At 40.2% G+C, this 25,183-nt stretch overlaps 1 protein-coding gene across 1 annotated transcript in view; it reads right to left on the bottom strand.

Moving 5' to 3' along the window:
- ARMC9 (armadillo repeat containing 9) overlaps positions 1-24,591 on the bottom strand; it is a gene marked incomplete at its 3' end in the record, with an annotated part of 65,768 nt that extends 41,177 nt beyond the window's left edge. Inside the window, 8 exon segments of the mRNA XM_082003736.1 lie at positions 6,765-6,863; positions 8,730-8,887; positions 16,230-16,254; positions 17,622-17,714; positions 20,436-20,591; positions 21,608-21,778; positions 22,355-22,480; positions 24,197-24,591. Of these exon segments, the coding sequence (XP_081859862.1) occupies positions 6,765-6,863; positions 8,730-8,887; positions 16,230-16,254; positions 17,622-17,714; positions 20,436-20,591; positions 21,608-21,778; positions 22,355-22,480; positions 24,197-24,247 (879 nt within the window). The 5' untranslated portion in view covers positions 24,248-24,591.
- Between the last annotated feature and the right edge of the window lie 592 nt (positions 24,592-25,183).

Here is a 25,183-nt window from a genome sequence, read left to right as displayed (position 1 = left end):
TTAAGACAAAGGACAACATGGTACCAGCATCCTCTGCTTCCATAAAGAGCTTGGTTTGTTTCTTCTTTACCATATGTAAGTGGTAACATATAAGAATCATCCCATGGCCAGGGATGGAGAAGACTGATATATCCTAAGAAAAGCTTGCTTAGGGTGCTGTTTGTTGTAACGTGCACATTATTTTTAAAGAAAAGAGCATACATCCACATAATGCTTGGTGAATCCACTCTGAATGGTTCAGAGTAATAACAAAAAAACCCCACCCAAACAAGAAACTTCTGTTACCCTGTCTCCTAGGTTTCATGTGGTCTCCTGGTACAGAAAACTCTTTCACAAGAAACAGAGTATCTGTCACCAACTACTATAGCTTGATGGCATGTTCACATCTGCAGTAAAAAAAAAAAAGCACAGACCACAAGAAAAAAAAGGAGCCCATGCTAGTCTTTACAGCTATGTCAATAAATTCCTCCTTGTTTACAGTTTGTAAATGACAGCTTAACTTTACAGAAGAGCTGGTGCTTTTGTCCAGTGACAGAAGTTAAAAAAAAAATAAATTTCCATAGCTTCAAGAGTTGTACCAAAAGAGACCTAAAACTTGCAAGGGACATTAATTCAACTAATTGTAGCTACAGGTAAATATAATTAGACTGAATAGCACTAAAAACATAATGGGCATTTACTCTATTCCATGACACAGGAGAAATATACACAAACAACACAGCTTTCTAGTCACAGAAGGATTCTCCAGTGGTTAACACACATCTTGGCTACTGACAGAGACTGCACATCTGGAAAAGCACTTCCTGTTTTCCCTTTAATCCAAAATTTAGAGAATCTTACTACATTATCCCTAATCCAAGAAATTTCAGGAAGGTGTACATCTTACTTGAATCAGAAAAATCTATTCATGGGTTTAAGACTTGAGTCTATGCTTAAGAGCTACTTTTGATGAGGAGTGAATGGACAATTCTTCAGTGATAAAAAGCCAGAATCCTGTTGGCTTTGTGATGTATATTAAACAGAAAATTGCAGGCATCAAAAAACTACAACCCATGCCTCCTACCCACCAGACAAATCACTATTAGAGGGATGGGGGGGGGGGAAAGGTAAAACTTAAGTTATCTCAAGAGCATTAAAGGTATAAGGGACTATGATAGACCACTGTATTTAAAACCATTCTTTTCAAACTTACCCACCATTACCCAAGTCAGTTCCCTGTCCAAATGAACATTAGAAAGTTAGGAATATTATTAAATCTTCAAATGAATGTTTCTTCAACTTGTCAGACCTGGAGCTCTGACCCCCTATTCTTAGATACAGACATTTTGCTCTGACAATACTCTCAGTTTTCTTATCCCCCAATTCAGGACCACACATGTCAAATGACATGATGGAAGATGGTGATAACACTCAACTGCAGCTAGAAAAAAAGCCTTATGGTAAAACAGGGCTTTAGAGCAGCCTTGGAAACCTCTCCCAACTGTAACACAGTGTGGCCTCTCTCCCACTACATACAGCAGATGCATCCTGTTAATGGATTGTAGATCAAGCTCACAAGCTGACCCAGGAGGTCACAGAGCTGGCAAGAGGCATGACATTGCTCTGAGAAAGAATGAGATCCAAGCCAGCTTACCGGAGGGCACAAAACAACAGCCAACACCAGAAGCTCTTGCTAAGTAAGATTTTGTGGGTATGATTACACTGGGAAAGTCTTCATTCAAAAGACATCATTGCCTTAGGCCTTAAAGCCAGTTCAGTAAGAAAGACTCGTTCTGGGATTTGTCCTCTCTATACAATATGAATTTCTTCCAGTATGAAAGGACAGGCCTTCAGCCACAGGGGGGCGGGGCAAACCAGGAAGCTAATGTTTGTACAGTAATAGCACACATTAGTAAGTGATACATGCTACCTCTATTGTAATTTCAAAGCCTGAGACTTCAAGGCTTTACATTACGCAATACTACTTCGCTGACATTAAAAATTGAGCATAGAGAGTACAATGCACTGGGAACAAAATCAAGTTTGCATACAAATGCTACCAAGGATGTAATCCAAGGCATACTCTTTAATTTCCTTGGGCAATACTGTTGCTTTGTGTTGGTTACAGCACTGATACTGGGAAGGAGGACTGTACAACTTAAAACTACCACTGCAGTGTAGCTGATTTAACAACATACACTGTAGAGCTTGTCCTGGTTTCAGCCAGGGTAGAGTTAATTTTCTTCATAGAAGCTAGCGTGAGGCTATGTTTTGGATTTGGGATGAGAAAATGTTGATAAGGTGCTGATGTTTTGAGTTGTTGCTAAGTAGTCAAAGACAGTCCAGCTTCTCATGCTGGCCTGCTAGCAAGGAGGCTGGGGGTGCACGGGAAGCTGGGAGGGGACACAGCTGGGACAGCTGACCCAGGCTGGCCAAGGAGATATTCCATACCATACAACGTCATGCTCAGTATATAAAGCTGGGACGAAGAAGGAGGAAGGTGTGGAGGGACGTTCGGAGTTATGGCATCTGCCTTCCCAAGAAACCATTATGAGTGACGGAGCCCTGCTTCCCTGGAGATGGCTGAACACCTGCCTGCCCATGGGGAGTAGTGAATGAATTCTTTGTCTTGCTTTGCTTGCGTGCGCGGCTTTTGCTTTACTTAATAAACTGTCTTTATCTCAAACCATGAGTTTCCTCACTTTTACTCTTCCGATTCTCTCCCCCGTCCCACTGTGAGGGAGTGAGTGAGCGGCTGCGTGGGGCTTAGTTGCCAGCTGGGGCTAAACCACAACAAGCTCAAGTACACATCTCAGAGAATGATGCAGCTTTAGCATTTTCTGCTCTTAGAACCTGCTCCAAAACATGGACTATCCCCCAGGTTGCACCAGCATAGCTGACTTTGAACCCAACCACCTCCTCTTTCCACTATATAATGCACATCCACTCATCTCCTAAGTAAAAGTGACAGAAATTTAACGCTGCATGTCAGTACAAGAAAAAAGTAATTCCCTTGCTAATGATTTTCTTTTCTGCTTATCCATTTAGAGATGCTGACTCACCAAAACTAATTTATGTAAGGACCTGGTCCTGACATCAGTGATGTCAGTGAGATAGGGTCAAATCCTGAATACTCAAGGTGAAGTGGGGAAAAAAAAACCACCACAAAGCCACCATATTTAAAGCCTGCCAAAATGTCTGCCTAGACATTGGCTTTTTTTTTTTAAACCTCTCACTTACCTTGCCAACATAGTGACCTAATGGTAAGGATGAACAAAGGAGCTGCCCCTCTGCTAGTCTCTTTGCAACTGCCCTTTACAGCAGAAGGAATTTTGTGAAATGAAGTAGCTGGAAAGACCACACTGTAGTGTCTCTAATTAGTTATGAGCAAAAAGTGAAGGGACCTTCCAACACAAATCCAGCACAGATGCTGCAAAGTCATGCTACTACTTAGTCTGGGTCACGATGCCTCCAGCTTTATTCCAAAACTTATGTGAAAACCTGAAACCACTTAAGGATAGAACAATAACATCTAAGTGTATAACAATGAGGTATTTGGAATCCTTGAAGAAAAAGTAATGGGATGCCTTAGCGGCCTAGTGGCAAACAGTCAGAATCTGTCTTCCTGGATCAACAGAGTCAGGGAGTGGTTAGAAGTATTTTGGGATGATGAGGAAGGAGTTTTATTTTAATTCGCAGAAGATGGGCTATATATTTTTTTTTTCTTACACTTATTTGTGTTTCCAAATGTTTGCTATTCATGTATAAAACCAGAACTCTCTACATGAGAAATAAACAAGAAAATATGATTAATCAGGTGTGGACAAAAGGATAAGATGAGGCAACTTGGTTATGATGCAGCTAAGGTCTACAAGTGAAGACTGTGATTAGCCCTTCAAAACTTGGCTAATGCCTCAGACAGCCTGAGTGTGTGGGTCTGCTTATACAAACAACATTAGATTTCAACCACAGTAGCTACTATAACCTCACTGTCAAGGAGTGACCTAAACCTGTCAAGAAACCCTTGATCTAAACAGTCTCACTGTGATAGCTGTGCTGGTCCTTCACTAGAGAACTTTGCTGGCACAGCAACTACCTCAAATGGTGGGGGTAAAGGAGCCATAAAGTCACACAGAAATAGTTACACTCGTAAGGCCTAGTATAAAAATAGATACAACTGTGCCAGGAGAACACAGCTTTACTCAGCTTAACCTGGCTAATTCGGGACAGAAGGGAGGCAAAAATTTACTTTCAGGAGGGAAAAAATCCACCATCCACAAAACCTCTTTCTCTGACCTATCTACATAGCTGGAGATTGTGCTAAAGTGGCCATAGTGGCATAAGTATAGTGGCAAAGGTGCTTCTGGAGCAGAAATGCTTTTAGAGACACTTTTAGAGAAGCAGGAGTAAATAAACATGATGCATAAGATCAACAATCATTTCACAGTTGAGCATCTTTTAGTAGAATGAAACAGAGGAAGTATGGCTGCAAGAGATTTTGAGCAGTCACCTAATCTGTCCTGGAAGAGCAGCCAAGCATCAACCACTCCTGGTAAATCGTAACCATTTGTCTACCTTGTTCTTAAAAACCTCCAGTGACAGAGATTCCGGCTGAAATACTGTGCTTATACACTGCTGCTTGCCCACTTCTTCAGTGATCACTTATTGTTCTTAAAACTCTTAGAAATCTTTTTTTCATAAAGAAAACAGATGCTTATAACCTAAAGGCTAAACTGTACAAGGACAGATGTTTATGCTAAAATAGCGTATGTGACAGGGGTACAGAAAGACATATGCAATAACCCACACAGCTTTTATCAGTGAAGACACAGCTTCAGCCACTTTTACATTCTCTGCAGAGCGGATAAAGAAACAAATCAGCACCTTGCATAAGGATGACACTCTTCCCTTTGCCCTCTTCCCAAAAGGGTTCAAGAGATCAGAGGATCAACTTATGATAGAAAGAAAAGAAATAGTAAGAGTGAAACCCTGGGCAAATGGAACACCTTGAAAGCACAGGAGAAGAAGAGAAGCCTTGATGCAAGCAGAGAGGAGGAACAGACAGAAGGCGGCATGTGGCTGTACAGGGTGGATGATCTCAATCCAGGGAAAGGGTACTGGGAGACACACACAACTCCAACATCAGATGGCAAAAATGTGGAAGACTACTAGGGTACATAAAGCATTATCTCAGAAAGCCACTGGCAGGGAAAAGAGGAAAGACCCCTGAAAATTGTTGGTTAGAAGAAAGATGGGTTGTATGTGTGTGTGTACATTATGGGGTGGGAGATGGCATAACCATGCACCATGGACATGGTGTAAATCTGAGGACAGAGGAGTTACAGACAGTCCCTAATGTTGAGGTAGCAAACAGAGATCCTCATTCCTTCCTGAAACCTTGCGATATGCAGCCTGCAAAAGCTGCCAGGAGTGCATCTCCTAAATACACGGCAAGTCAGAGAAAGGAGTTCTGATCATTAACAGGGAAGTAAAGGCATTTAAAACAGCTTGAAGAGCAATGAGGAGTAATATTTATCTCTGCAAATATTAGCACATAGAAAAGAAGAGAGAACATTTTTATTATCTCCTCATCTTTCTGTAACAGATTTTCAAGAGGAACAAAATGTACCCAGAGCGTCATTGTTATTAAAAACTTTGGCTAGAATAAGGAGCAAGAATCTTTTCTTCCGCTTTTCCTTTGACACTTCACAAAGCTCTCGTACTACAAAGTTAAGTATATGTGAATGTCTGCCACAGCAAAAATAGTAAGCACGGTTCATGACTCGTGCTTGTCTTTGTAAAGCAGTCGCACACAATATTTTAATGTTAAAGTGTTTTAATACAGTTTTAATGTTAACACTTACTTGTAAAATTTTAACAAAGTAGGTATTAACAAAGGTGGTACCACTGAACAGCTCTTACACTATCATTAAGTAATTTAAAATTTCACACTGCCAGGCACAGTTTCACAGACACTAGAAACTATTCTAAGCTGGTTCTGCTGCTAAAAAAATAAAAGCTCCCTCTCCATTTAAGCAGAAGAGATTGCGCGCAACATTAATGGGCACAAGCAACTAGGTATACTGCAGCCATCTGAAAAGGAACAAGAAGTTGGTGGAGTGGGAAGAAAAAACCATATGGCAGCCCTGAGCTGCTTATCAGCAAGATCAAAGATCCTTAGATATGGGGCTGAAGGCTATCATGTAAATCAACAAGGTGGCTTAGCTGTATTATCTAACTGCTCATCTAACTAGCTCTTAAAAAAAAAAAAAAAGGAGGGGCAAGTCCTCCCTTCCTCTTCTTTTCCCCATTTGTTCTCATGATCCTGCCTGATGCTTCTCCCTTAGCTGGCTAAGCCAATTCGTTCTAGGGTTATAGGAGCATCACTGACGGCAGAAAGAAATGGAGCATGTATCCACAGCTGAGCAACACCACCACCCCTTTTTAGCTAAATTAAATTGGCTAAGATGTGCCATCAAACCACACACACTGAGGGCATTAGTTTTAGGGTTTGGGTTTTTTTTAAACATTCAGTTAGCATTTTAACAGATACACAGCTTACTGGTATCATTACAACGGAATTAATCATACTTATGCAGCTATGACTGCGTAACCATGTCATTCATCAGCATTTGAGATCAACAAAACCTTATGTATTGCCATATTCTTATATAAGTTTGGACACGTTTTGCCTTTACTATCTCACATTCATCGTTCAATAAACATCTTAAGTGGTATTGTCTTTTCAAATAGTTACTGTAAAAAAGCCAAACATTAATACTTACAGTTCCAGGCCTTGTGAAGTCAATACTATGTGCTACACTTTGTCTCATCTGATTGCTAAACAAGCGAACACAAACACTTTGAAGATATTCTGGTGTGATCTAAAAATTAGGAAACATAAGGAGAGAACAGGATTATGTAAAACTTACACTTTCTACAAGTGTTTCTATACTAAAGGTTGCTTTTTTTTTTTAAAAAAGTGGCAAGAAATCACACACCTGAGACTTATCGATGCAAGCATATACTGCAACTACAGTTCTGTGTAGAAATTAAGAAAATTATAAACTCCCTTCATCTGGGAATAGTTATGCTATTCACAAAACTAATGCTACACACTTTAGGAGAGTCTGGAAGAGGAACAGAATTTGTCACACCTGTGTTTGCATACGGATTTTCCTCAATCAAAAAGTAAGTTCTCCAACAGTTAAGCATGAAGCAGTTTTGTGATTTAGACTTAGGCAATGATATGTGTTGTCTAGCTAAAGAGCAGAACTTACACAGCAGAAAGAATAAATATGAATTATACAGTACAGGACTTTGTGTTTCAACACAAAACATCTCAGTAGGTTTAGGTTTTTGTTTTGTGAAGTTTACATTACAGTAGATCTGCCAAATTTCAGGCCAGTTATTAGCTTCCCCAGAACAGAGGTGAGAGGACTGAGATTATAGAAACAGGAACGGGGACATTGCTGATATTCTCAGACCTATAGCAAGACAACAAAACTCTTCAAAGTCAGAATGCTGTAACTTCAACATAATTTTATTCAGTACCCAACTCCACTTTGGATTCAGAAATGACAGAAACCAAGCTTCATAACGAAAGAGCACCCTCAGCTGGACACACTTGGGAAGGATCACATGACTTCCCAGCACAAGACTTAAAAAGGAAATTAAACAAGCATCCGCAACAAAAGATAACCAGTGCCTGGTTCCTCCACCACAGAAGGTAAGAGGATATCACCTTGGAAAGCACCAAAGTGTGAAATGGGAGGCAGCAAATGAATGACTGTGTGTTTCTTATTGTTTTTGAAGGTCATGTAAGCAGATGGCTCTCCTCATCTGCTCTAAAGCAAAATCCACACCTACAGGCAAATTCTTCCCTGCTGTAGTGATGTGAGGCAGACAGTGATCCTGAATGCAGAGTAACAAACTACAAGATGTTCACGCTGATGACAGGAGGAAGGTACATACTGACTTTTCAGCAGGCAGCACAAGAACTCCTAGGTCATTCTCCCTACTAACAATTCACAGCTCCTTTAAAAGCATCTAGAGGCCACTAACATCTGCCTTAAGAATAATCTTCAGCTTATACAAAAGTTATAGTACAGAGACATGCTTGCAGAGAAGACACACAACAGATGAAGCATAAAATCATCTTTGTATAAAAAATTACTGTAAGAAAGTTGTACCTTCTCCAGCCACATACATGTGGCCTGTTTCACACAGTGAATACATTCACGACTACCCCAGCTCCCTTTACCAATTAAATTCACAAGTTCAGCTTAGCAGAACAGAGACCAAAGCTTTTCCTCACCAAAATTTTGGATGAGAAGATTGTTTCCACCACAGTGTAACTTAAAACAGACCTGGCAGCAATTTTAAATATACAACAGCCTCTGATGGGCTGGATTGGAGTCAGTAATCACAGAAATGCCCCCTAATCACTGCTGATGCCAAAGCTCAAAAGGGAACTCTCACAAGAGATGTGAGATGTCTTGTGAGATGGTGATAGTTTCTTCAAGATTTCTGAGCCAGCACAATCCAACCCACCTTCTGCACTACCATTATCCTAGTACACAGGGGCAACGGAAGAATCTCTTGTCCAAAGTGCTGTGTTTCATTCATAGAGAGACACAGTACTTACAGAAATGCTCATAACTACAAAGGTTAATTCACATTTTAGTGGCATTCTCTCTCCATTTTCTGGGGGGTGGGGGAAGTAAGTACCCATCTGAGTCATCTCTTACCATCTTGCCGTTGACTGTGGCTTCCAGGGAATCCACCAGCTCTGCAGTGACTCCAATGAGATTATGGTAGTCTGCTTGCATTTTGTTAAATCGTTTCAGGTAGGTCATGGTCCTGTGCTCAGATTCCACTAACTGTTGATGAAGGTGTTGCAACATTCCTGTCAAGAGAATAATAAAAAAAGAAATAACATCACTTTGGTTTTTTCAACCAAAAGGAGAAAAGAACCCACAAGGATTTTTAATGCTCTGAATGGACAACTTCAGCTGCTGCTGTGGAATTCCTTTTATCCAAAGAGTGGAATTTCACTGCAAGGATAATTCCACACCACTAGCATGATTTTATTTCATCGCAACAGCTACAAGTATTTATTTTACATTAATTGCCCAAAGAAACAATTCCTTCACAGTTACAGCAGCAATACAACTATTGGACAGTAGACATCACAATACATTCGTGAAGGTTTTAAAGGTCTGTTAATATCAGAAGTTCCATGCTACCAGAGACAAAGCGAGGCTGTGGGCATTGAATTAGAAGACTATATGACAAAATGCAGCTCAGACTTGGTTAACTGAACTTGCTACCCGCAGATGAGATTCATGCACTATCTTCTACATTCACTAAAGTAACAGTGAGTAAAAAACATTATCACACTGAGCAACTGGAAAGGTCAAGCTGACACTTCAAAGATAAAACAACAGGAGAATGACAGTACCCAGAAATTCATGCCAGTGTTTGTTAGATTACGCTGTGAGGCTGGGTGTTTTCTCCAGTTAATTTATAGAAATAGACCACTGATATTTAGGTTATGTAGTGCTTCTACGTAAGTCTTCTATCTTTTAAGGAAAATGGTACAATTCACAGAAAAAACACCCAACTCACAACATTCAAGTTATCCAGTTCTTCATCTGCTATTAAAATATCCACCGAATTCTTCAAAGTTGCAGGAAATTCTCTACTTCATTCTCTACTTCTACACAAAATTTTCCAGGTGATTCCATCACTTACTAGTTGATGGTGAGCTATATTAGTTACTTTTACTACCTTCAGTTTCTGAAAATAACTCAATTTTTTCTTTTATTTCTGTCCAAATTAAAAACAAAAGTTACATTCCTGATACATTTTGTTCCTTTGGGTTCAATTACTTCAGAGATGAAAGAAGCAAACTAAGCACCAAAATCTGTATCCTCCATCCCAGTCTCAGACCTAGCCAAATTAGCATTCTACATGGAAGTCAGGCATAGAATCTGGAGCTGTGTACTGCAGTGCGTATCTTCATGACTGAACAAAACTATGAAGGGAGGCACAATAATTTTATGTTACTGCTGTTGTTCATGTATTTTCCTAGAACATTATGTTTTAAATTAGTTTGTTGAGAAGACAGTATTGCTCTAGTGTTGTGAAAATGGCATCATGCCCATCTGCAAACAGATTGAGTATTTACCACAGGACTTTCTGTTAAACAATGGGAAGGAATCAGCTTGACTACAGAGTTTCAGACAGAAGTAGTATTCGTTTTCACAGCTTTAAAAAAATTTGGGTTAGAGTACAGCAATACCAAATAACCCAATATGACACAGTTCAGGTCCAAACAGACACAGAGGGAAGAAAAACAAACTAACTAACTAAGATGCAAAACTGGAAACTGGAAAAACTACCTCCTATTCCTGGCTTCAAACAGACTTTGCCCATGACCTTTGAGGAACCATTATCCTCTTTCATAATTCACTGTCTCTTTCCATAAAGATGTAGATCATATGTTCCCATAACATATAAGCATTGGGAAACAAACTGAAATAAGTAGAAATCCTTGGAATCTTCATTGGAAGAAACCTAAGCGGTACAAAGTTTCACTGCACAGTTATGCTCTGTGTTTAAAAAAAGCCCAGCATATAATATCTTGCAGCTATGATAAACGAGCTCTGGAGAATTTAGGTGTAGTTATTTAAAAACTGTCCCTTGCCATTTGCTCCCCTGCTCTCTGAACTCAGGCATGAACCTCTGCTGTCCCATGGCAGCTGGTATAGGAACAGTAATCTTAAGCAGAGAGAAAAATGGGGAGTGGAAGTGCCGTATTAGCACCAAAGTTTATCTGGTAGAGCCTTCACGAGTTGTATTCTACAATGGCGATCTAGTTATACTGCAGGCAGTGATGTACTAATCATGCACAAATATCTCCCAAACAACTTCCACCAAACTGCTTCAAAAAGTAATAAACGTGTGAACATAAGACACACAAAACTGCCAGAAAAAATACTATTCCAATAGAACTGTTCATAAAGCTTTCATTACAAATTAATAAGATCAAAGTCATTAGATAGCTCTATGAATTCAGATGTTGGAAATTGCTTTAAAAACTTGTCACATCTTGTGGATTTTTAGGGTTTCTGAAATAGGCTGCTTTCATCTCATTTATATGAAAAGCAGTAGATGGCAAAACAGCTTATTTTTACTTTCAGAAAATTTAACAAAAATATCTTTTTAATGGGATCTCTTAGAGAAAATGTGCATTAATAGACTAGCTATAAACTTCAGCTGTAAATTGATAGTCTTAAAATAAAGCATGGAATAGAGAGAAGGTACATTTTCTTAATTCTAATCTGTACTTTTTCAAAATTTATGAGTTAAGGAAAAAAAAAAAAAGACAGTTATTTTACTCTCACAGCCTCCTCCCCTCTAAGAACAGCTGATTTCTGAGAATCATTATGAATCACAGCATTCCGTACCTGCAGGATTTGTGACTGACACCTGATACTAAACTACAAATCAAGTCACCCTTATGGTATTTTTCTCAGACTTTCTAGGAGGGAGCCAAAACTGGTACGAAGTAACAATAGAAGCTGAGACAAGCCACAGATCCTGTTCAAATCCAGCAAAATGCACTTGAAAAGAAGACCGGAACAGCTCCCAGTAACGTTAAAGTAATCTTATTGAAAGCGCCAAACTTTTTACAACTCTTTAAGCTATTAAAACCATCTCAACTGCAATCAATATTCATCAACTTAAAAACTGGAAGAGGTAAGATAACTTCCAAAGACAGCCCAAATTATTCTTCCATGGTAATCATCATTAAACTTTGATTTTATTTTTATTCCACAGCCATCACTGCTAAACTGTTATCATAGCTTTAATATGAGACAGCTCCAAAACAAGAATATTTTTCTAAACTACTAAAGATTCTGAGAGCAACCATTGCACAAAACTAGCCACTTCTCAGCACTTTATTCCTTTGCCTAGATGAGCAAATTGGAATACAATTTTATTTAACTGTGAAACAACACATTCAATTCAGAAATTTCCACTGGATGTATCTAGAGCGTGACTTTCACTCAGAGGAAAGCTGGAAGCAACAAGTCATGAAACATAAACCTACTCATAATTTGCTTGCTTTTCATAGGCCAGTGGGGAAAATATCCAGTGATGAAAATTTGTGCTGCAACTACAATCAGCAGGAAAAACCACATAACCAAAACTCAATGCAGCTCACGAATGCTAGTCTTGGAAACTTTGGCAACTAAGAATCAGGGTCCAATTTACCCCATACCTGTTAAATCCAGGGATTATCAATGATAAATACTAGTCTTTACTGAGAAAAGAGAGTCAAAGAGAGGAGTCACAAAGTCTTGACATATCTTGCATTTTTATATTACTATCTTCTCACACATAAGTAATTTTACCAAAAAAGGAAAAAATATTTCATGAAAGTTTCTCTTACTGAAAGAGCAGGAAGCTTTCATCATTGACATGTAGCTGACCCAAGTATAGACAACTCTTGGAAGCGCTGGTCCTATGCTGCCCCATTCCCCACTTGCATTTCTGCCATATCCCCATAAACAATAATGGCATTCATGCAGATATATCGGGGAGCTACCAGTCCAGGTAAAAATTAGTATTTAGTTGCTTGTATAAAATGTTAAATCATTGCCATCTGAGTCAGAATCGGGGAAAAGGAAGGAGTGCCTTTCAGAGGCAGTTCACATTCATGTCATCTTGCAGCAGTGATCAGACGGCACCCGTAAAAGGAATCGGAGAGTAACACAACACATTTGGCTTCTCTCTTTCCCTCTCCCAGATACAATGCTCAACACTGACAAATTCTTTCTACATATGATAAGCATTCTGGGGGGCAGGAAAGCTCTGGACCCAATACCTACCAGAACCATTTTTCATATGTGGAGTAAAAGAGGGGAAAATAAAAGGCAGAGAACTAACCTCCTGGTTTAGGAAGATACAGCAACAGTACAGCTTGTGACTCTGCCAAATGAATTAGGCATAATCTGAACTACTGCATGCTTCTACCAGTATTCTTGCCGGTTCTCAAAGCTTCTCAAGCCTTTTTAATGTTTTGACTCCAGTTCCTATGAGCAGCCAAGGAGTTACACATATGCACATAATTCCACAATAAGCTTTTCTAAGTGAGAGATAGGTTGTTATCCTTTATGACAACTTACCTACACCTCAAACATGCTTCCTGAACTCATGCTTGCTCTTCCTGTCTCTCTAGTCTCAGACCACCCTCGCATACTTCGCTAGAAGTCCTGACTCCAGCCAGGTTGAGTTCCTGCACGCTGAGCTCTCAGCAGAGGAGTTGTAGGTCCCAAGGCCTGCTGTCAGACACCAGAGCTCCCTAGGTGACACTGAAGCCTTGCTCTTAGGAAAGACAGTACATGCCTTGTCTCCTTGCTTACTTCATTTCCATAAAAATTACTATCCATACTCTAAACTGACATCTTTCCACATGAATAGTCATTCAGGCTATAGCATATCTTGACAGACAGGTAGGTCACACTTCACCTTCTCTTCTGCAGCAGCCTGACACACTTTCCCCACCCTCTCCCTTCCCTGAAACAGTGGAAGACTGGCTGTGAACTCATCCACAGATTTGTAATGAGGCAGTGAAGGGGACAGTAGCTGAAGACACTTCCAAATACTTCATTCCCTCTGTTCCTGTTAGCACAGAGGACATGCAGGTCTGGAGCTCTCTGTGCAAGACGACAGCCATTCTACAATTCTTCTCCTTCCAGCCAAACTGAAAACATGGGAGAGCTGTAAGTTAAGCACAACCGCCACACAGAAGGCTTTGAAAGTCATACAAGTATTAAAGTTTTTTAGCAAATGGGTAAAAAGCCAGACTGTAGCAGGTTAATCAGGAAAGGTAAACACAATAAACTCTCCAAGACAGCCTCAAGAGCATATGTACAACCCCACCCAAACTTGAAGTGCTTCTTCAGTATGTCAGACTAATGACTGGCAACTATTTAAAAAAGGCTGCTTTCAGGACTCTGCCATACTGGTCTTCATTCATGTGTTGCCTATTAATTTGCTTTGCGTTTCTCCTTCACTGATAAAGTAAACATTCTCCAACAGTGAGTATATACTGTGGATCCCATGTGCTCTGAACAGCATACTGCAATAACAACCTCTCAGATCCAAAACTTTCATACGACAGGCCTCAAGTAACCCTCACGAAAAATCCAAACCAGCTCAACCTCCAAGGCACATAACAGATAGAATCATAGAATCATTTAGGTTGGAAAAGACTTTTAAGATCATCAAGTCCAAATGTAAACTTAACACTGCCAAGTCCACCACTAAACCACGTCCCCAGGTGCTACATCTACACATCTTTTAAGTACCTCCAGGGATGGTGCCTCAACCACTTCCCTGGGCAGCCTGTTCCAACATTTTTGGTGAAGAAGTTTTTCATAATATCCAATTTAAACCTCCCCTGGTGCAACTTGAGGCTGTTTCCTCTCATCCAATCACTTGTTACTTGGGAAAAGAGACCAACACCCACCTCATCACAACCTCCTTTGAGGTAGTTGTAGAGAGCGATAAGGTCTCCTCTGAGTGTCCTTTTCTCCAGATTAAACAACCCCAGTTCCCTCAGCTGGTCCTCATAGGACTTGTGATCTAGACCTTTCACCAGCTTCATTGCTCTTCTCTGGACATGCTCCAGCACCTCAATGTCCTTCTTGTAGTGAGGGACCCAACACTGAACACAGTATTCAAGGTGTGGCCTCACCAAGGCCATGTACAGGGGGATGACCACTTCCCTAGTCCTGCTGGCCACACTATTGCTGCTACAGGCCAGGATGCTGTTGGCCTTCTTGGCCACCTGGGCACACTGCCGGCTCATATTCAGCCAGCTGTCGACCAACACCCCCAGGGCTTTTCCACCATGCAACTTTCCAGCCACTCTTCTCCAAGCCTGTAGCATTACATGTTGTAGTGCAGGACCCGGCACTGGGCCTTGTTAAACCTCATACAATTGGCCTCAGCCCATTGATCCAGCCTTACAGGTCCCTCTGTAGAGCCTTCCTACTCTCAAGCAGATTTACAAATTAAGGCTGACCTGCATGGATTCAATATCGTGACAGTGCCCATACTTGTACAAAGCACAGAACCCATTCAAATAAAAAAAATAATTAGGCCCAAAGTAATTCAGGCCCAGTCATGTAGTTATTTCTTTTTAACCAGAGCATGGAATGATTGCCTTCAGGAAAGTTCACCACAAGGAAAAAAGAGTAACTTCTGGAAAATAAAAATCCATAAAGACCTTTCTATTACTCAGTGAAATCTAATGCAACACAAGGCACAAAATAAAAAAGAAAATACCTGGAGCTCACACTGGGAGATGAGCCTAATTTTCTTCTTAATTCAATCGACAAATAGTAAACCCTCAGTGTAAAACAACAGATTAAAATAACTCAAGAGGATAAGTCATTTTAGGAAAGCCAGCTGGGCTCATACAAATCCCTGCTGGTAAAGTGAACAAAGAAAGTCAGGTGAAAAAATGAATGCAAGTAAGTTGGGAACCTAAGCTTTATTTATTGAACTGATTTTAAAAGGCACATATTTCAACTGCTATCAGCATCTACTGGGATTTAGTGATGAAATTATGATTTTTAAAGGACCTCAAGTGACATACACACTTAAGTGTTTGTGAACAGCTTACCTAAAAATGCAACACACCAGAAAGCCATACTTAAATTAACACATTCTTATTCAGGACATAGCAATATGTACTATTTTAGGAGTTTAAAGAGGATGATTGAATAGGAACAAAAAATCAACTTTGTCTAAGATCATCAGAGAGTTTCAGAATAACTGAATAAGATTTGAAATCTGGAAGATGCAGTTAGGCACAAACAGGTCTGGGAAAGGAATCTGAGGAAACTTACTCTCATCGTAACTAAAAATGGAGAGCTGGTATGTACTTTGTACAGAGTTGTTCACTTGTTTTTACCATATTTCAGGACAGAACAGACTTAAAATACAAATCCTACTACTAGGTCCCCTCCCATTTCTAGTATATGTCTATGCTCAACCCTACTGACCTCAAGCAGACTAGCAATAACTATCACTGAGACAGAGGCCTGGATTTCAAAGGACTTTTTGCCATGCACCACTAGTTTCCTTGTCATTGCAGGCATATTTTCCACTACTATTAGAGCCCCTAAGAATCTTACAGGATATCCTTACCACATCTCAGCATTTACCTTTGTTGCACTGTGCATTCTCCTTCTGCGGTATGAGTAGGAGCAGTTCAGGAAAATGTGCATCCTTTCAGCATATGTTTGTTCCAGAGACACAGAATGAGAAATTCAACCAGCTGGCAAACCCAACTGTTGGCCAACCCAAATATTCCTACTGTCCCAGGCAACAGCCAATGCCTGAACTTCACAGGTAAGCAAGGATAAATGAATCAATAATAAATACATAAAAGTCTCATAAGTGCACATTGTACAATGTTGCATGAAGACTTGAGACTTTTTGCTGACCTTTAAAGACACTAGATCCAGCCCTGAAGTATAAGATACAGTAACTCCAGTCTAAATGTATTAATACCAAAATCAAAAGTCAAATTGCCAATTTTACATAAAATCAACATATAAATATGCAAATGTTTTAGGGCAAGTGATGTTTTATAGCCCAAAAATATTCAGGGCTCAGTTAGGATCCAGTCCATTACTCCACAAAGAGGAATAAACAGAGCGAAAATTTTCTTCAACTTTTCTATGCCAGACTCCAACACAAACAGCCATAGCCATAACACGGGAGTGAAAGCAGAGTTTTGACCACTGCTCTCCATCCTGGCAAATGGGCAAGAATGGAACAGAAGGAATATAATTTCCAGCTCATCATTCAATACAACCATGGAAAGATGCTGCTTTAGAATAAAGATATAGCAGAAAAAGAACTTTCAACTTCTCCTGTTTAAAAAAAAAAAAAAGTCAGAAACAAAGAGTCCAGTTCAGTTCTCTCTACCTTGCCCTTAGCTGTACTGACCAAAAATGGAGAAGATAATTTGTCATATAGCCAGTCAGTTTGCCAATTAGGCCTGACAAAACAGCTTAAACAATACTGTTAGCAAAACAATACAGTCTGAAGCACAAGCTATTTAGTAGAGCAGCAATTTCTGTAACCCTTAAAAGGCCTGGAAAAATTTCAGCTAGTCCCTGAAACAGCTAATTGAAAAGACTAACAGCTTTACAAACGCTAAGAAGTCAGGTCAGGTCGGTGCCTTGGGGTATCCTGTACCCCAAGGGGTACAGGACATGGTGGGACATGGTGGTGCTGGATTAATGGTTGGACTTGATGATCTTGAAGGTCCTTTCCAACCTTAGTGATTCTGTACTTTATACACAGAAGCAGACAATGGTCATATGATAAATATGCGGGTTTGTACGCATCTATACATCGTCTTTACATAATCTTTTCAAAAGGCTTTTTGGAATATGAATATAAACAATGTTTCCTATTGTAAAAACACCGAATTGCAACATTACTGCAATTGTGCAATAACTCTTAGCAGCACACTCTTCCAATAATTAGAATTACTATAAAGAAGCAGTATAATTTATCTTTAAAGTGTTTTCTCAAAAGGATACAAATAAAGTGAGAAGCCGAGGAGTTTGTCTGGCTTTGAGAGTCAAAGACAGGAACTTTTCCAATCTTGTCCTTAAATCCAATGTCCAAGAATCCTTGAAAAGAAAAACAAATTATGACAATTGTTCACCAAATACATACACTCTGCTGAAAGTACTGTTTGGATGGCAGCAACTTTCCACTAGTAAACAAGGCAGCCAGCATTGTATTGAAAAGATTTTCCCTTCACTGTTACTGAAGTGAATGTGTTTTCTAGCTATCCGTAAAAGTCTGCAGAAGTTACAAGAGAGCTCTGTATTATTCCTAGACAAGAGTTCTAAAAACACACTGTAGCTTTATTTCAAGTGTAAAACTTGAAGTATATAGTGTTGGTGCCTTGTACGCACATGCGACAACTGCCCCTGAATTAGAAGTACTTTTGAAATATAAGCAACTTGAGAAAAAGATAAAAAGACGAATATGAATTTCAAATTTATTAAGTAGAATACGAAATGCATAATTTTCCATTGCTCAGTTTTCAAAAAGTAATCACTGTAGTCATCTTTCACTCCTAACAAGATCTGGGAATTGTAAATTTTGTCAGTAACTATCGCAAGCATCATGACATGACATCAGTGATCAGGGTATAATATTGCTAAAATAAGGATTTGGAGAAAAAACAACTCATGTACAAAAAATAGACCAGCATATCATCCACTAACTGGAATGCTGTCTTCTGCCTGACATTGTCTCGTAAGTAAAAGAAAATAATAGTTAAGGAAAAAAGCCAAACTACTTTTAAGAATTCACTGAATACTCATTTTGTCTATTTCAAACCTTCAGTTAAGCTAGTTTCTGCTTGATGAAAAGCTAGCCAACAAATGAAAAACCAGTATCTTCCAACAAGTACCAGGAGCTTCCTAAATTTACTGCTGTATATGTATATGTTGCAAGCTGTTCTCACAGCTCAAATTTGCCCGTATTTCACCATGCTGGACAGCATACAGAATATACTTGTTGCATTCACCAATTCAGTATCCAGAAAGCGGTGCCCCACAGTATGCTGTATATTAGCAAAGGATCCATGTCTCCTACAGAGAGGAGCGCATATTATTTTTCAAGATGGATTACACAAACAGACAGGAACTCCAGCTATATAAAGCATCAGACGCCTGAGAAAAAAAAAATGCCGTAAGAACACTGCTTACTAGACTAGTGACTCAGTGCTGTTCTTTCTCAAACGTAAAACAATCTGTCCTTCAACACTAACATGGAATGAGCTGTACAATTCCCACACGAAAATATGAGTGACTGGACTAAGAGCTTGGACACTGGATTACTAAGAATAAACCTGAGGATCTTGTCTTAGATAAGGCATTAAAAAAAGCTGCTAAGTATAATTAAAAAAAGACTAGTCATATGCCATCTCTGAGGTCAACCAGTACATCTTATTATTTATAGCTAGTCCCAAAGGAAAATGGCAGTATATGTCTTTTTTTGGTGTTAAAACTGGAGCTCCTCATCAGCTGGTACATCCAAAGTCAGCGCCATGGCAATTTTCACTTAAGCTTTGATTTGGTATCAAAAAGTGTGCGGCAGCAATGCAGGCTGAAGATATCTCCTCCCACTAAAATAACTACCCACAGCTCCTTAAATAAGCCAGCACAATTATCCATGGTAGGATTGTGAAGCATTTCAAGCATATAACCCTGCAAAATATCATACATATTTTACAAAAATTTGTGTGCGTGCATGTGTGTGTACATGGGAGCTGTACACATGCACATTCACAGGCAATAAAGCAGATCAGTTCCTTGATCCAGTCTAAGTGCAACCACATAACCAGCCATTTTTAGCATAACCAAGAAGTTAAGGTGCAGTTTTGCACTGCAGGAACAAGCCGTCAGCAGGTGAAATGGTGGCTGTATCTTCCTCACTCATACTGCCATCAATACTTTGGAACGTCACACCACAGCTCTGGACATCATCTCCTAACCATCTACCTGTGTGGTGCCCAGAAAGCAGTCAATGTAAGGGTGGTTTATTACCCCTTCATCAATAGAATAGCTGTAGATCACCATCACATTGAAACTGTACCTGCAAATAAGATCTATTTTGAAGTTCAAGCACACTAATTTTTGCACTCTCTTCTCACCTTGCATGTGTAAGCCTAAGAACTGAACTCAAACAGCCATTCAAAGGCAAAGGCTGAAACATATTTAACCAAAAAATTAACCAGGAAAAATGCCTGTGGCAAGAGTCACCAAACCACTAAGCACAGCTATGCTCTTCCAGCATTTTTGGGGGGTGGTGGGCAGTGGAGGGAGAGTCTCAGAACACAGACAAAACTGAGTCATTTTCTGTTACAGGAGGATTACTTATAAAATTGACTTTCTCTTTTCCACATTAAATGAATCTGCTTCAGTCTCTTTATACCTAGCTACCATGTATTAAATCCGGCTATATACACACAGATAGTGGGGTTGGGCAACAACCTCAAAGCAAGTAAGTTGACTTGAACTACCATATAGCAATTCCCAGAAGCATGCGTGTTTCAGGGCTGTGTGGAAAGGAAGGAGAGGCAGCAATTCTTATTTATGGACACAAAGCTGGTGTACAATTTAGGACTCAAGCAAACAGAAAACATATTTAAGATGGTACTCTGTTATGATAGCACTCTCACAACCCTTCCTCCATCAAATATATGTTCTTTTATGATTGTACAGTTTCTGTTAAAGGAAACAATAGAAGCAACTACCAAACTAAACATCATTCAATATCCACCACCCCATGAGAAAAATCATCATAAATATCATCTCTGCAAAACAGATACTTACCTGGAAAAGTTCTTTAAATGAAGGATGTACCATGGGGTTTGGAACAAAAGGCAAAGCATAGAAGGGAAGAAACTCTGTAGTCTGGCTCAGTGCAGCTCCTTTTGTTTCCAGGTATGCCTTAAAATAAGAAATCCTTTCCTCAAGTTCAGCTTTGTCCTAGGAAATAAAGCAGCATATTTATCTAGAAAACTACCACTCTGAATGCACTGTAAAAATGGCAAATATAAGCAGAGACTTAAATACATGAATAACAAGTTTAAAATCCCAGAATATTTGTTATGTAAAAAGTCACATTTATTTAACTAGAGAGCATTATATCTTGCTTTCACCACTCAAAAAAGAAAATTTAAACCGATGTTGTTATTTGTGTCATCCGGGTTCAACAAAAGAAGAGAGGGACAATTGCTTCTTGAATGTAAATTATTCGTGCCCACTTCAGGCTAGATTTCTAAAGTAGAGTGCCATTTTCACACTCAGGGCAGAGAGGAAACCCCTACATTAGACAGGCCTTATTTCAGTGGTAAGTGCAGAACCATAAAATCCACTCACACAGCACCAGGAAAGGGAGCTGGCACACAGAACAGATCAAAAGCTCCTTACCAGGCTGGAAAACACACTGAAAGCATTCAAATACTTCTGTAGCAGCTGACAGTTGTAAGGCAGGAGCTATTAAACCCTGGCTGATCTGTCTGACTCCAGGCTACTTAAAGATCTCTCAATTGTAGAAGTCCCATGTAACAGAGATTTTATTTTATGACAACTTGGAATTACAGTTTTCAACATGATATATTGAGCTGGTAAAGATTCAGCTTCCTCATTTTATCAGAAATGTTTATATTTCAACACACAGTTTCAGTCCAAACTGGAAGAAAAATAAGTGTTTTAAGAATCTCCTATGGACTACATAGAGGTGTTAAAGTATCAGCATGCTAGTATTTTCCAAATGAAAATACTTCAGGAGCTCCAAAATAAGGACACCTCCAAATTCCATCTCTGTATTTCACAATACAAGGGGTCTGGCTCAACTAAAATGCAGACTGCGGCCCAAAACCTGGATACATATTCTGTGAATTCTTCTTACTAAACATCCCATCCTCATCCACACTAAAGACAAATAAATGAAGTAAAACAAACAAAAGCAATCTGAAGTTTGAACTGTGAACTAAACTTACAGGCTTTCCCATAGAGTGTTTTAAGAGGTAGGTGGCAAAGTGTATGTGAAGATAGAACTCCAGCTTCTGAGCAACTGGTTCATTGTCCTGGACTAAAGACGAAATATGCTCCTTCCACAGTTGGAAGAAAACTTTCTGCTCACCATTTTCAAATGCTGTAAGCAAATCTTTCTGCAAAGGAGAAAAGCATTCAGTGAAAAAGCAAACACACAAGAGCTACATTTTTTCCACAGTAGGTTAGTGAATGAAGAATCCAATTGCCATCTGAACACTTTTAATTAAAAATTTTATCCAAAATCTCCCACCATTCAATGACTACATAAATATTCTTTCTCAGCCTATCTTTAACATCTTTGAGAGCCTGAATCAACCATCAATACAAGAAGTAGAGCCCAAATTTTCAAGCATGTCAATCTGGGGACGCAACTTTACCATGACAGAAAAATAAATGCTTATGGTGTGTGGAAATCAGCCTTATCAAAGTATGGCAAGCTAAAAATCTAAAGTAGCATGAACCAAAACTACTGCCTCAGGTTCAAAAGGACTGGAGTTCTGCAAAAAGAACAACCCCACAACTCAAACTTGAAGGTTCCTGCACTGCAAGAAGACTCTTAGCAGACTTCTTTAAATAATCAAGAATCTGTTCAGACAGTTCAGATAATCTCACTGCTGTAATAATACACACAGCGGTTAGTGGCCTTTAACTGATTTTAGTATTACTCAAAGTAAGTGTAAATGATGCATTACCTGAACAGGCAAAGCTTTTGAATCTCTTGAGGAAACACCTGCTGGTTTAGGTAGTGGCTTCCCTTTTGTTTTACATTCCTTTGTAAACATTTTCACTGTTTCTTCAAATTCAGCAAAATCCAAATACTACAAAAGACAAAAACATACAGGAACAAATTTTTTTTTTAGATTATTAATGCTTCAGTGAGTGACCCATAAATTGCCGAAGTCCTTTAAAGTTTCTCTGTAGTAGGGTCCATAAATGCCAAAGACTGCACAGCAACAAACCAAGAACGGGTACCTTATATGGTAGGAAAATACTGTCTCTCAACTAGATTTCCTCCTGCATCCTAGAGAATAGTACTGACAACTGAGCACATCGTCCCTGAGAGAATGATGCCCCTCAATTTAGCAGTAATTTCATTCAACCAAAGAAGAAAAAGAACCAAAATCCATTAATGCTATACCTTGGTTCAAGAAACAAGTAAATAACTTCCTTGCAAATAAAGAATTCTGCCCTCTGAGAACATAAGTGTGACACTCATCTCCACAGGAGCAGTCAGATAGCTTGAATTCTAAGCCAGGTCACTCATCTGAAGCTGTGCAAGCCAAATTAATGAACACCTAATCAAGCACTATTCTTCTGAGAAAGAGATAAACAGTCCTGCCTCTTCCTCCCACAATATACAGTCGCTATATTAGGCACAAATTTCCCCTCCTGACCCATCTCAGGAGTCTTAGTTATTGGGTGCTGAGGCAAGACATCACATTTCATTTTGCAAACTGGATCTGGATGCCCAACGTTGCCACACAGAATATGAATAATTTACTTTCTTCACTGTTAACATAAACAGTAGTATAGTAACGATTCTTAAACATCTTTTTAGATTTGTTTTCTACGATTTACAAAAAGATTTAAGTTGTGTATGGTTTTGCCATTTGGTAGACTCTTTAGGCAGGAAATTAACTGTCCAAGCTTTCAACAGACAGCCTGGTGAAAGCTGAGCACAGTGATGGCTGACTGCCGCTCCTGATCACCCCTCTGCAGCACTGGCATCTGTGGAACCCTGCAATAGGTTGGGTCACACAAGCACACAAGGCAAGGGGGCTAGGGTGTTGGTTTGCTGTTCACTTAGGACCTTAAACTAGGTTACCAACACAGTAACAAGCAGCAGAGATTGCAGTTCATGTTCTTGTTCCAAATCATAAATATTCCATTTTAGCCAATTTATACAGAAGGCTGAAACACAGACTACCAGGGAGGCACCTGCCCTTGAAAGTTTGTCTCTCAGTCTTTTTCAAGGGACCATTTCACACTTTAAAATATCTTTTGATTATCTCTTATGGGCAAGATAGGTAGAGGAGTGCCTAGCTGGAAAATCCTGCTTAGGCATTAAGCCATGGAGATCAGAGGTCTCAGGACTTAAGCCTGGGCTTTGTCACCTTTAGGGTTTTTATATGCCTCTCTGATTTTATACACACATGGAATGAGGTGGCAGCTAAGCAATGTTTTAAAGATCTCACCATTATCACAGGTTGGACCTGAGCCCCAAAGCTGTCTGTGGGTCTAATCAACTTAATTGTTTCTTTAATGAAAGCCTCACTTGTAATGAACAATAGATAGTTCTAGATTGATTTGATGTTTGACTGCTGCCATTTTATGGACACTAAGTCCTTTGAATCTAGAGCACGACAGGAGTTAACATGATTTCAGTGTGTAGCAAACACTTGGCCAGTTAAATAACTCCAGAATTTAGACCACAGTTACAATGCCTGGCTCTGAATACAAGCATTATGAAATTTTGTCTTGCTCATTTCAACATCCCCCCCGACCCCCAAAGAAAAAAAAAAGGGAAAACCAACCTCTCTCACTAGTTCAAGTAACTCAGCTTCATAAGCCAGAACATCACCCATCGCTAAGTGTTACAGCGAGGTCTCATCATAAATAAACCTAGAAAAGTGTAAAGGGGAGAGTTAGCAGACAGCACAGCGGTTCACACAGCCCCGCCACAGCCCAGCCACGCACAGCCCATTAGCCATTTCATCTCCAAACAAACGGCATGAGGAAAATACCCCCCCGTAAGGCACCTCCAAAGAAGTTCCGAAGCCGTCCCTCGCCAACCCGAACGGCTGTTCTCCCCAGGCCGCAGGGTGGTCACACCGGCTCCTCACACAGCAGCACGCGGGTACGGCCCGTTGCCCCCCCACCCGGCCGGGGCATTGCGGCCGCCCCTTCAAGGCTGAGAGTATGCGGTCGTACCAGCTCCTACGCCAACCGAACGGGAGGGAAGGGAGCGAGTGCCACCGGCACCGCCGCGGCGCGGCCTACCCGCCCCGCAGCACCGCGCTGCCACCTCCTGTCGCCTTGGCAACCGCGACCCTCTCCCCGCCACGCCGCGCCCCCTCCCGCCGCACATGATCCCGCTCAGCCAATCCCAGGCTGGGAAGGGCACATCACGTGACAAAGGGGGGTTTCTCCACCGTCCCGGCGAGCAGCGCCCCCTGGAGGGCCGGGGGAGAGCTGCAGCTTCCCGCTGGTTGTGCAGAATCGCATTTTGCCGGTTCCCACTCTCTGACGTTACGTGAAGAGAGTGGGGGATCACGTTCGTTTTTTAAAATTATCTACTGTCTTTTTGTACCCCCTTGCCATCCTGGGCAGGCCAGAAGTCTTCTAGAAGCACACCACACTGTGTGCTTGTCCATAGGGCCATAGCCTTCAGTTGCACAATTATGTAATTTTAATTTCTTAATTACTGTCATTACAGCCATCCAGCAGTATTAGCCCCTGCCACACCTGCCACCGAGTGCTGCGCTGTCTGAGGGGATGGAAGTGTTGGGAGTAATTCCTGC

This window comes from Phaethon aethereus (genome assembly GCF_964289735.1).
Source record: "Phaethon aethereus genome assembly, chromosome: 9".
NCBI lineage: Eukaryota > Metazoa > Chordata > Aves > Phaethontiformes > Phaethontidae > Phaethon > Phaethon aethereus.
Note: the sequence above shows the minus strand (reverse complement) of the source record. Positions and strands in the feature narration are given on the sequence as shown.